General features: G+C 45.5%; 1 protein-coding gene across 1 annotated transcript in view; it reads left to right on the forward strand.

Moving 5' to 3' along the window:
• Nucleotides 1-12,902, forward strand: part of Lrig3 (leucine rich repeats and immunoglobulin like domains 3) — a 49,159-nt gene that overhangs the window by 20,656 nt on the left and 15,601 nt on the right. Inside the window, exons 4-8 of the mRNA XM_005357945.2 lie at nucleotides 8,879-9,010; nucleotides 9,826-9,969; nucleotides 10,965-11,108; nucleotides 11,429-11,572; nucleotides 11,967-12,110. Coding sequence (XP_005358002.1) covers nucleotides 8,879-9,010; nucleotides 9,826-9,969; nucleotides 10,965-11,108; nucleotides 11,429-11,572; nucleotides 11,967-12,110 — 708 coding nt within the window. The remainder of the gene's footprint in view (nucleotides 1-8,878; nucleotides 9,011-9,825; nucleotides 9,970-10,964; nucleotides 11,109-11,428; nucleotides 11,573-11,966; nucleotides 12,111-12,902) is intronic.

A 12,902-nucleotide genomic window follows, 5' to 3' on the forward strand; every position in this document is an offset into this window, starting at 1 on the left:
TTTCGAAAGTCAGAATCTGAAAAAAATGGAAAAAGGGGATTTGGAGGCAATAGATGGAGACGTAGATCTGGTCTTTGTGGGAGGAAGAGGAACCACCAAAGCCACAAAAGCAGAAGAGCCCAGTGAGAACATGCAGCGGGAAATACTCTGGAAGGTGAAAGTGCAACTCGTCACCAAGCTATAAAATCGAAGCTCAGAATGCAGAAACAGTCGTTTTAATGAAGAAATCAAAGTGCTGGGGGAAAGTTGGAAACTTCTCCCAGGAAGAGCCAACGGACAAAGGGATGGAGACTAGAAGGAGAGAGGGCGGGAGAGCATGCACTTGGGAAGCTGGCTCCTCTGTGAGTTGAATCCCACCAGAAGACACTGGTAGACATTGAAGAGGTTGCCACAGTTTGGGTGGGGGGCACAATCTGAGGACTGAGAAGCAAAATGGCTCTCTACTGAAAGGACCTACTGTGTGCAGCAAAAGGCTTGCAGTGAGTACTTGCAGTGTGAAATTTCATCACGTTGGGGCTGTACAAGGAGCTCTGAGAGGAGGCAAACTTGAAAGCAGGCTCTCAGGATAACTGACAGTGATCTTGCCACAGCATTCCTAGCAGCAGGGCACTCGAGGACTTGGTAGGAGCACAGACTCCCATGTCTACCTTCCCCTGCACACACCCCGAATAGAAGCCCTGGGGTGCCGTGCTCTACAGGCCTGCCTCCAAGATGCCCTCTTCCAGCCCTGATGTTGGCTCAAGGCTGAGCATCACTGGGGTGAAGAATCGCCACAGTGCCTGGCTTCATCCGTAAGGACCAAGCCTTCCCAGCCTGAAAGGACAACCACTTCTTGCCCGAGCACAGAGCACACACCTAATGGCCAGACTCACAGAAATATTCCCAAACATGGAGAAGCTAATGGGAATCGAGGCCCAGGAAAATGAGGGCACAAACTGAGGACAGTAAGGACCAGGGGTACAGGAACAACTTGTGAAAGAAGACTCTCGGAGGGAGGCACAATGCTAGGGGCTGTGATTCTTCCTGACGTCTCCGTGGCAAATCCGGTTATTGGTAGTGCTCCACCATGCAACTCTTGGCACCCGGCTCATGATGGCTGGGCTAGATCTTCCTATTCCATTTCCGTCTGGTTGGAATTACCCAGTGAAGCAAAGCAAGGCATTGAACCATAGGAGAGTGATGCCCTCTCGGGCACGGCAGTCTGAATTATTATATCAGGGAGCCTCATCTCTGAGCGAGTTGATCCGTAGAAGGAGTCATCTTTGTGTTTGTTTGCTTCTCTGTCCTCCTGGGCAGCTGAGGGAGTGTGCCATTTTCTGGTGAACCCCAGGCATCTTGGATCGCCATTCCCATGTGTGCCTACAGCACAGGTGTGGGGGTCAGAGGACTAGAGATCCACCATGGGGGGTTCAAAGTTAGGTCATCAGACCTGGCAGTAAGTGTGTGTTACCTGCTGAGTCATCTCTTGAACCCCAGAATTAAAAAATTGTATTGTCAGAGCAGAGTTAGCTTTATTGTGCATGCTAATTTCACATTAAGGTAAGTTTTCAGTAACTACCTGCTTTATCACCCGCTTTTAGAGTTTTTTTATTTTTTTATTTTTATTTTTTTTGTCAATTTCTGTTTACACAGAGGACCAACTTGAACTTTTATACCTGGGATCAATGAAGAAGGGTTGTGTTGTATGTGGTATGAATGGGCTTTTGACCTACAGTCCGGTTTTCATTTTAACATGTGTTATAACTGGCAGGCATACAGAACCCTGATTATTGTCGGACCGCTGTTAAAATACTGTACCATAGCCATCTTTATCCTGTTTGTGATTCAAAAGATATTATGCTTGGTGTTGACCTGGCTTTGAGCTGAGAAGACCTGACAGCCGCCTCCTCGTGGGGCTCTGTTCTTGTCTGCGTGCAGAACTTTCCACAGTCGGCTCTCACTCGATGGCACAGTGCTGGCGGGCCAGTCTAAACATGTGTGTTCTCTTAATGAGACTTCCTCATTATCTTGTTCGCAGAGGTGAGCAAAGGCTGTTTATTTTTATCTGTACAGGGGAGGCTTTTCGCCTGCCAAATCTTTCTTCTAAATGAAGTCTGATATTATGTGGAGTTAAGTTGTTTCATCCAAAGTCGTTTTCAAGATGACTCAAGGAAACTTTTTTTTTTGATGTGTGTGTGTGTGTGTGTGTGTCTGTGTGTGTGTGTGTGTGTGTGTGAGAGAGAGAGAGAGAGAGAGAGAGAGAGAGAGAGATATGTTGGAAATAAATGCCCTTTTGTGCATTTCTACCATGTTGTGTTTTCATTAATAGCCGGTGATTTCTTTATATACCATGTTAAGCTGTTTGCTTGTAAGTTTATGCCGAGATCAGTATTTCCCTATGGCCAGGCAAGACTGTACCAGTCAGTATATTTAATGTGCTTGCAGAGTCGAGTTTGGAGTGGAATGATCCTAGATTCAGCTGTTGTTAGTGGCACAGAAGACTAGAACGGGAGGGATATAACTAGAGTGAAGCATTCCAGCTAGAGAGGGAGCTGCAGTATCTAAAGCATGGTTTCCCATGCTCTCGAAAGGAGAGCGACTTCTACACATAAAGGAGCCAGCACGGCATGCCCTTACACATCGCGCGCCTGCACAGCCGTGAACTGCCTTGTATCTGGCGCAATAGGTAAGCCACAGTCGAAACTATTGGCAGATGTTCCTCACTCTTCCTGATTGGTTCGGTGGTTCCGGCGTGAAAAAGCCTGCTGTTTATTCCTGCTCCTCGCCGGCAGAGACTGTTCCATTCTGCAAGCCTCTTTCCTCACCTTGGAACGAAATGATCACCATTTAAATCCACTTAGCAGTGCACAAGAACTTTTGAGACACTGTGCATGGTGGATATCACAGGGAGTCAAAGGATCACAAGGAGAAGCGGTCACCACCATGGCAAGTGGCCCTTCGAGCCTTCCCAGCTGTGCTCTACTAGGCGCAATTCCCCCAGGTTCCTAGGCAACGCGGCTGCTCCCAATAGCCTATCAAAGGAGAGGATTCCTAATGTGTGGAGACAGCGTACTCAACCGTTCTCTGAGAAGCTACCAACCCATTGAAGCGCTGGTATTGGTTGTTTTTAATCTGTGATACTTCATACGTGCCAAGCAAGAGAGAGTCCCAGGTCCTAGAGAGTACCTCACATCCAGCACAGAACACAAAAGTAACAGAGTGAAGGGAGACTCCTCTAGAGTTGAACCTGGTCCCAAGGCCAGAGCTGCGGAGCAGGGGACCTGGACCCATGTGCAGGGTGGACAAAGCCTTGGCTGTGCTCTGGAAGCCAGAAGAAGCATGGTGCATGACCCTCCAAACGTAACGTCTAAGCAGGCCGTTGTCATGACACCAGAATACCACCCTCTTTCCCCTTCGTTTACTAAGAAGCCTCACACGCGGTGCTGTGCATCCGTTCTTGCCTGCCTTTCAGACAGTCTCTACCAGCTCCTGCCCTGCCACAACGTCCCTGGTATTGTCCTGTCACTAGGAGACCTCTGGTCTATCCCCACCAGCAATCCCAATGGTAAAGCCATTTCCTAACGTAGTTCCCTGGGCCTGATATCACCTACTGTCATCTTAGCTACCTTGCTCTTTCTTTGTTTTAAGATTTATTATTTCTGTTTATGTGTATGTTTGTATGTTTGTCACGTGTGTGCAGGTGTCCTCAGAGGCCAGGGTGGGATGTTGGCTTCCATGGACCTCCAGTTACAGGTGACTGAGCCACCTGATGAGGTGTTGGGATCTGAGCTCAGGTCCTCTGGAAGACTAGCAAGTGCTCTTCGCCTAGGAATTGACTCTTTTGTCCTCAGCTAATTCACTCTTGAGCATCAACCTCTCTGTAGCTGTGAACGCTACATCCCAGCGAGCCAAGGGCACTTCCATTTCCTTGGGAAGATGCTATGCTTTCTTCTGTCTCATTTGAGCCGCTGGCTTGTTCCTCTGCTTCTGCTTACAGCATCACTGGGCTGTTCTCCCACTTGCCGGGCTAACTGCATCCTTGGGTCTCGACAGTGACTTCCTTAGCAAATTCTGCTAGTGTTTCTGTGCTCTTCCCAGCGCCCATAAAGTGTCTGATCCTAGTACTTTCACCGCTGTCCCTTCCTGCCTTCTCAGCATCACCCTGCCACTGACCTCTGTCTGTTGTTTTCCCCCATTAGACTAGAGGCTTGTGGGAAGTCAAGGGCATCTTGATCTTGGTCATGGCTAGGTCTCTCTCCGGCATTCTTAGAGTAAATATCATCAGAGAAAAATGGTAAGCCGTGTTTGCCTCTACATTTATGGTGTTTGGCAGAGATGGCTGGAAGATGGCATTGGCAGCAAAATGAAGCCCTTATTTTTGGACCTTAGAAGCCAGGGTTGAAATACCTGGGGCGCCTGTTTGTTTTTTTTCCCTGTGGCTTCTTCGGAAGACAGTTGCTTCCTTCTAGCTCATGTTCCCCATCAGCCATGCCCTGAAGGTCTGTTTGTCTTGAAGGGACTAATTATAAGTCCCCTCAGCGCGGACTGTGACCATGGAACTCTCTGTGCCATCAACACACAGAAGAGCAAATATCCCTACTCTCTAATGGGTTTGTGCAGGACTTAAACACCCTCCGGGCCGTGTGATTTGGAGCAATGGGAAGACGCCATGTACACGTAACTTCAGCGATGGAGAAGGGATTTGTTTTTAATCAAAACTGTATACATTCTGCCCCAGTATGATCAGCTGTGGTGCTTTTGAATGTGTTGGTGAAGTTTGGCATCTCTCCATATTTGGAGAAAAGCTAAAACTGTGGCAGAATTGAACCTTTGTCCTCTATAAGTGGCTGTTTAGGCCCCATCTCTGAAACACATTTATTTTGAGTGTTGTGAGAGATTTTCTTTTTGCTTTTTTTTTAAAAAATGTCGTTCTTTCTCTCTTTCTGTTTAAAACCCTCTTTCATGATATAAAGCAATTTTTTTTATTTGTTTGTTTTTGTTTTAAACTGGTACCTATCAGGTGGTAATTTGCCAGTTAGTCTAAGGTAATAAGAAACCCGAATTTGGATTTGATTCAGTTCCATTAGGGCAGATTTAAATTTTTGTGATACAGGGGCTATTATCCTGGTGGCTGAGAGGGATTTTTGTGCTGGGCATCGAGGCCGACAAAGACCACACTGTGCACGCTCCATCCAGAACGGAGCACTTTCACACTGCAATTTAGGAGCTGTGCAGTTCAGGAAATTGCTGGCTTTGGCTGGACCATACTTTTACTGCAAGGAAAATTTTATTCGTCACTCAAGTAATTGGCAGTTTTAATACCTTGTTCATAATTACCTTATAAACAAACGAATATATAAACCAAAGATTGTATAGCTTGTTATCTGACTTGCAGCCTTATTTGACCAACATGATAGACACCTGTGGGCCTCCCTTTCTCTACCTCAAAAAACTAATTTGCTCCATTCATTAGGGAAAAAGAAGTAATAATAACGAAAGTAAACACTACAGCTATTGTTCTCCTTTTGTTGTTGGGAAATACCATGTAAGTCTAGGAAGTCTAGCCCCAGACAGCATGGGCCCAAACCAGGTGCAGACGTGAAGGGAGACGCGAGACAGGGTGAGTCTGGGCACTTGAGGGCTGCTGGGGGATGGGGATCCTGGTGCTAGAAACACTGTTCTGTCCCCCAAATTGTGGTTTTGTTCAGCCCCTAGACCCTGACCCTGAGGCCTCTTGGCTTGGCTTGGACCGCCTCCATCTCCGGGACCTAGAAACTGACTAATTGCCTCACTTGCGTTAGCCTCTACCTCACAGCTAGATCAAGGAGTTTGTACTCTGGCAAACCCAGATGTGGGAAACCCAGATGTGGGAAACGGTCAAAACCAGAGGTCATGGCTGACTTGACTCTAAACAAAGTTATGGGGATCCAAGGGTCTTTGTAATTTGTGACTTGTACTTAGGACTGCTGTTTCCTTTTTTTTTTTTTTTTCAGACTTTACTGTGATCTCGGCTTTGAAGGTATGCTGTGCCTTGTGAGCTTGTTACCCGGTGCAGCATGGCTTCTGGTGGAGTTCTATTCTCTGATGATTCGGGTCTTAAAGATCAAACAGACAGCACCCTAGAGTCCTTAAAAAGAATAGACTAAGGGTTTGAACCGTAGCTTGAGAAGGTAGTTGGTGTGGTGTTTGGAGCCCGTGTCTGTGCGGTTCCTTCCTCCTTGTTTGTTGTGGGGAAGGCAGCACCTGGCCTTGGCAGCATCAGGAAGTCGAGCCTTCCGACTGCAGTGGGCGCTGAGCACACAGATGCCTGGAGGCCTGGTCTGTCTGGGAGAGGAGATTGAAAGGGGCCCTGGCTATGCCTGTGATGATGGATCAGGGGGCCAGTTGGATTTCCACATCAGTTAGAAAATAGAAGTTAAGAGGGTTTTTTTGGTTTTGTTTTTGTTTTTGTCAAGGTAAGAAGCAGCAGTTCTTTCTGAAGGAATGTGTGCAGTGAGAAACTGCCAAAATATCTCTGATGCTCTGTGTTCTGGAAAGGAAACCTGGGATTGTTTGAGGACTAACTCAGACTTACTACGTGAGGTGACTCAGAAGTGGTTGGACTGGTTATACAAAAGCCCTAGTTTCCCAACTTTAGATTATCTATTACATTTGTGAGAGAAATTATTTTATCATTCAACAGCATAATGTATGAAACATGCTTCATGTATGACACCTAATGTGTGCTCACCATTATTTCTGGTTTCATTTCATTCCAGCACAGTGGCATGAACACAAATTCCTGTCCCAGAAGAGTTTGCAGTATGTGTACATGTTAGGATGTGATGCAGTGGTGTGCATGTTAGGATGTAATGCAGTGTAGGATGTTAGAATATGATGCAGTGTAGGATGTTAGGATGTGATGCAGTATAGGATGTTAGGATGTGATGCAGGGTAGGATGTTAGGATGTCATACGGTAGTGTACATGTTAGGGTGTGACGCAGTGTAGGATGTCAGGATGTGATGCAGTGTAGGATGTCAGGATGTGATGCAGTGTACGGTGTTAGGATGTGATGCAGGGTAGAATGTCAGGATGTCATGCAGGGAAGGATTTGGGAGCCCATAGAAGAGATGCAAGATGGAGAGATGTCTCTGAATTATTAATCAAAGCTTAATAAACCCAAAGTACTACAAAAGCCCAGCTTCTGGTAAGCGATGTAGCACACATGAGGGCTCTTTTCCCACTAAGGAGAACATACATAGGAGATATACTTTCTGATATCCTTGGAAAGAGTTACTGCCAACCGTACAACTACAGGGTGAGGTTTGTATAACATGCAGAGTCCTATGTGCAATGCTCAGGTCGTCTGGCTGTTCTTTGGGTTGTAAGGAGAAACCCTTATTATGACTGTTTCCAGCTTCTTTACTTTAACATGTTGTCACCCCCTTGCTAAGTGATGCTCTCAAAAGTCCATGCTACCTGAACTTGTGTGACAGTGGAGCGCTCCTGCCTTCTAGCTGATTGTCACTTAGTGCTAAGTTTCCCCTTGGAAGCTGTAGTACCTGTGTCCGTTTGTAAGAGCATGACCGGGCTCCCCCCTCCCCTTTCCCCATTTGAGATGCAATAGAAAAATGGTGGGAATGTTCTATCTCGTTTAATGCTGGTAGGCACACTGGCTAGTGCTCTCTTGAAAAGTGGGTACTGCAGTGAAGGAGCACTCCTTTTTGTTTGTTTGAAACATAGTCTTTTTAAATAGGCGAGGCTGACCCATTACTTCTGCCTCTGCCCCCTGAGTACTGGCACTAGAAGTCTATCCCATGCTCAGTAACATTCACTTATGAGTGAGTGCTGTAGGTTGTGCATCGGTGTGTATGTGTGTGTGTGTGTGTGTGTGTGTCTGTGTGTGTGTGTGTGTGTCTGTGTGTGTATGCTTACATTATATTTAATGACTTGTTTGTAGCTAGTGGCTACCACTGTGGTCTACTTTGGTCTGTTATTGAGGACTGGTAATGTGAAGCATGTCTTAATATACCTGCATTTAGAAACTGTTCAGGCTGTTGGGTCTTCTAGGATACATTTGTAGCACAGAAAGCCCAGCGGCTGTCCTTTGGTGTGGAAGTCTCTGACAACCTAGTAATTTGCTGTAAAAACAGGTGGTCTTTCCAGCCAGACACTAGAGCAGCTACAGGCTGATGCGTATTGGATGTTGACTGTTACCGTGCTGTAAGGCAAAGAATTCTATAAAGAATCAGATTTGGAATCAGGGAGAAATACGGCTGACTAAATGGTTCTGAAGGCAAATGCACCTGCTGTGGTAGCCTCCCCAGCAGACTGCGGCCCCCAGATGCTGTGGAAACATCAAAGTGGAGGGGGGAGACTTGACTCCACAAGTTCTCTTCTGATCTCCACATGTGTGGCCTCTTCCACTAATAGTAATAAATGCAGTAAATATGAATATATGTGTATATTACATTATATATATTAAGAATGGGGAAGGAAACTATATTTTATATATGTATATATATAAAACATATATTATATATATTGTGTGTATATATATATTTGGGTGGGGAATGAAGGCATTGTGGTTTGTGTGCCCACTCGGTGATAGATGTTTCATTTACTATCTAATAAAATGGGAAGAATTAGAAAAATAATCTGAAAGATCAATCAGTTGCATTTAAATGCATGACAACCAGCGATGCTAACTGTGTTTAGAGGTGTGTGTGGCACTGTTCTTCATATAGTCAGTATGAACTCAGAGACTACGTGGCCATAGGGTTGCTGTTCCTCTTTGAGAAGTACTGTTTAGCTCAACCAGTCTTCCATACTCCTGAAGAACAAGTCAGGAAGAGGTTACACTCTTCTCCCATTGGTTTGTGCCATTGACCTGCTACCCGGCTGTGTTTTAATTGCAGGGCTGGGAACAGCATTGACGAAATCCTCCCTGAGCAGCTGGAGCCTTTTCAGGCCCTCGAGACCTTGGACCTGAGCAACAACAATATTTCAGAACTGAGAGCTGCGTTTCCACCCTTACAACTCAAGTATCTGTGAGTAGAAGTCACCAAAGCCTTTCGCCCACAGTGAACATACTGTTATGATGGGGGTAGGCGCTAAGACACAGCAAACTCCATTTGACTGTTGTTCAATTAAAATGTAGCTTTCTTATTGACTTGAAATTGACAATAAGCCTAATTAGGTATTGCAATTTTAAAAAAAATGCCCCAAACTACAGCCTTGTTGTATTTTATTAATAATAATTCCATACAAAGTCTCTCTGTATCGGTAACAAGTATTTGTGGCCCAGGAAGCTCTCAGACTGTCCCCTGTCACTATGTGTATACTAGTTACTTTTCTGGATGCTGTACTTAATTCCTGACAAGAACCTGTTTAAGGGAGGGAGGGACTTAATTTGACTGACAGTTTGAGGGTAGAGTACATCCTGCCAGGGAAGGCATGATGGGACAAGTGGCAGGCAGCCCTGTCACAGCATGGGCTGGAAGTCAGGCCAGATCATGAGACCCTAAGTCCCACCCTCTGTGGTCTACTTCTTCTAGCTAGGCCCCACCCCCAACATTTTTACAACCTTCTAGAAGAGCCCCATGGGCTGGAGAATAAGCTTTCCAACACATGCGCCTGCCATGGGCATTTTATATTAAAGCTACGGTGTTTTATATTCATGGAACCCAGGGCTTCTTCACACCTAGCAGGTGAGGATTCTGCCGGTGAACCATATCCCATATGTGTAAGGCTTAATTTATTTACTGAGACCTCAGTGTTAACAGCTGATGGTCAGGTTCTCTGGAAAGCATTTTACCTTCTCAAAGAAACCTGAGCAAACCTCTGGCCTTCACACTCTCAACAGGTATATCAATAGCAACCGAGTGATATCCATGGAACCGGGGTATTTTGACAATTTGGCGAGCACACTCCTGGTGCTGAAGCTGAACAGGAATCGAATAACAGCTATCCCCCCCAAGATGTTTAAACTGCCCCAGCTCCACCACCTGTAAGTGAACGAAACCTCCTGCATGTCACACCCTCACCTCTACACCTTTGGTGTCCATGTTTTGATCCCACAGCCTGGCAGGGGAAGTCTAGGAATGAGCAGGTAACTGCCTTCCCCTTTCATGGTGAGAGCGGTAGACTTTCCAGATTGGGTAAAGCCTTCCCGATTACCTCACGCCAGCCGCTGCCTGACTAGACAAGTCAGACAGTTGCTGAAGGAGCAAGCAGTGCGCTGGCTGAGCAATCCCTTCACAAAGGTGCCATTGTGGACCTGGGGAAACCACAGGGTCTCTCAATAGCTGTGGTTTAGGAGAATAATACCGACAACTCTGGGATGCTTTGATAGCCTAAATGGCTGTAAAGAACCGTCTTGTTAAGAACGGTAGAACGGTTTGTGAACAGGTTCCCGCGATGGCACTTTTTTTCAGCCTTGGCTGCGCATTACGGAGACTTGGGGAGCTTTTCAAAACCCCAGTGCCCAGGCTTCACCCTAGACCAATTATACTAAAACCTCTGGGGGTTGCAATTTGAGCTTCGGGGACTTTTAAAGCTCCCTAGGTGGTTCCAGTGTTCAGCAGAAATAGAGGGTTGTAGCCTGCAGGGAAGCAGCAAACTGAAAACTTTGCATACGTATGAAGAAGGATTTCTGTGCCACTCCTTTGTAGACCTTCTGGGATGGTTATCACTCTTAATTCTGCATCAACCAAAAATGGATATTAATTAATTTGCTGCTATCCTTAGTAGACAACAGTTTAGAAATGAAACTCTGATGTACTTCCTGTATCATTCCAAAAATATATCAAATATATTTGACACGGACATTCACCCCCTGTAATAAATTGGAAAAAAAATGAAAAGTGTGGGAAATTTAAAAACATTCTGTTAGTTTAGCACTGATTGGGTAAAATATATTGTAGTATGTGACACATTTTTTTTACTACCTCTAGAATTTTCTTGTCACATGAACTAACTGCTTCATTGTCTCATCCAATGCAGTGAGCTGAGCCGAAACAAGATTAAGAACGTGGAAGGACTCACATTCCAAGGGCTGGGGGCACTGAAGTCTCTGAAGATGCAAAGAAACGGAGTCACAAAGCTCATGGATGGAGCTTTCTGGGGGCTGAGCAACATGGAAATCCTGTAAGTGGGGGTGATCGCGGTTCCCACTCAGATGGAACGACCTTGGGGTGCTCAGTAGACCCTTGGTAGCTCTTATCCAAAAAAAAAAAAAACCCACATTCAATTCTTATGCTATGTAACCACAGCTATGGTTTGTTACTCAGCTGTGTCTCAGACAATCTGAGAATTCAGAAGGGCATAAATCTTGTGCTGATGTCTTTCTATCTTGAAGCCAACTATCTAGGCATGTTAGGGATACGTCATGGGCTGCAGCCAGCCATGCATGTCCAGACTAGATTATGAACTCTGGCTCCTGTCTCTGGTTCTCATTGTACGTGTAGGCAGCTAGACCATAACAACCTCACGGAGATCACCAAAGGCTGGCTCTACGGCTTGCTGACGCTGAGGGAGCTTCATCTGAGCCAGAATGCCATCAGCAGGATCAGCGCAGATGCCTGGGAGTTCTGCCAGAAGCTCAGCGAGCTGTGAGTTCCCTTTTGTTCTCCTTGGGTTCGAGAGCAGAGCTCATTCTGGAGGAGGGGTTCTTACCACGGATCTCTGGGATTGTCATAACCAAGTTTCCCAGGCGACGGCGACTTTCCTAGGTGCCTTCTGTTGTCACTACATTCGGTTGTGACGAAGTTGAAGCCAGTTCTGCTCCGTTCAGCTCTGTGGCACATTGACAAAAGCAGTCATTGTTTCATAAACTGTTTATTTAATTTTAATTGCTGAGATGAGAAGTGACGTCTACCTGGATACTATCTGCGCAGAGTGTTAAAACAGGACTATTATAGTTACATTTCTTACTTACCTTTTAGAAAGCAGATTATTGTATTGAACGGAAGGAGAAACGCTCTTTGTTGTTCTTGTTCTTTGCAGGGACCTGACTTCCAACCACTTATCGAGGCTAGAGGACTCCAGTTTCCTTGGCCTAAGCCTCCTAAATACCCTTCACATTGGGAACAACAAAGTCAGCTACATTGCTGATTGTGCCTTCCGGGGACTTTCCAGTTTAAAGACTTTGTAAGTTACACATTTTGCTCTTGGTCCACGAACCTAATTGGTTCCTAAATGTGCCCACTTCTCTCCCAGCGGATCTCCTTTGTTGCTGAGGAAATGTGTGTAGCCTCGACTGTGGGGTCTTAATCTGTCCCAGAGCAGTTTGATTAGAATAGATCCATTTCATTCATGTGTGTTTCTTTAAGGGATTAAAAAGGACGCTGGTCAGACTGGCTGGTGATTGCAGCTTCCCTTTGCAGAATCACTAGGAAGCTCAGAACTGCTGAAGGCAGAAACAATTTTTCAAATCCACTAATTTTTTTTTTCTTTATAAATCATAGATTAAAAATAACCCAGACCAAAATAAATACATAAATTTAAAAGGTTATAGGTTATAGGAAAGGCCTTGAAGGAAGGTGAATGTTGGCTCTTCTGGTTACCTACAACCTGATTTCTGTCCTAAGAGAAAGAAAAGTGTTGATTTAGCTTGAACATTTGAAAAATCTCTCCATCGTTAATTGAATGTTGTGTACTGGGCTTTGGATTTTGCACTCATCAGAAACCTGTACCACGGTCCGTCTGGACCCTCAGAGTGGAAAGATGCACCGCACAGTTTGGCACATGGGATTGGCTTCAAAATTAATGTATTTTTCAAGTTGTTCAAGACTTCAGGGTTTAGCCCTCTTGGTAGATTTAACAGGGCTGGCATGGCTATCTTGGTTTGGGGATAGTTTTTCAAATGTTGAATGCAGCATTCAGGATGTGAGAGGTGCCTTGGAGAACTGAGTTCCTTACTCTGAAGTGGGCAGAGCTGGA

The sequence above is a fragment of the Microtus ochrogaster genome, chromosome 24 (assembly GCF_000317375.1).
Source record: "Microtus ochrogaster isolate Prairie Vole_2 chromosome 24, MicOch1.0, whole genome shotgun sequence".
NCBI classification, from domain to species: Eukaryota; Metazoa; Chordata; class Mammalia; order Rodentia; family Cricetidae; genus Microtus; species Microtus ochrogaster.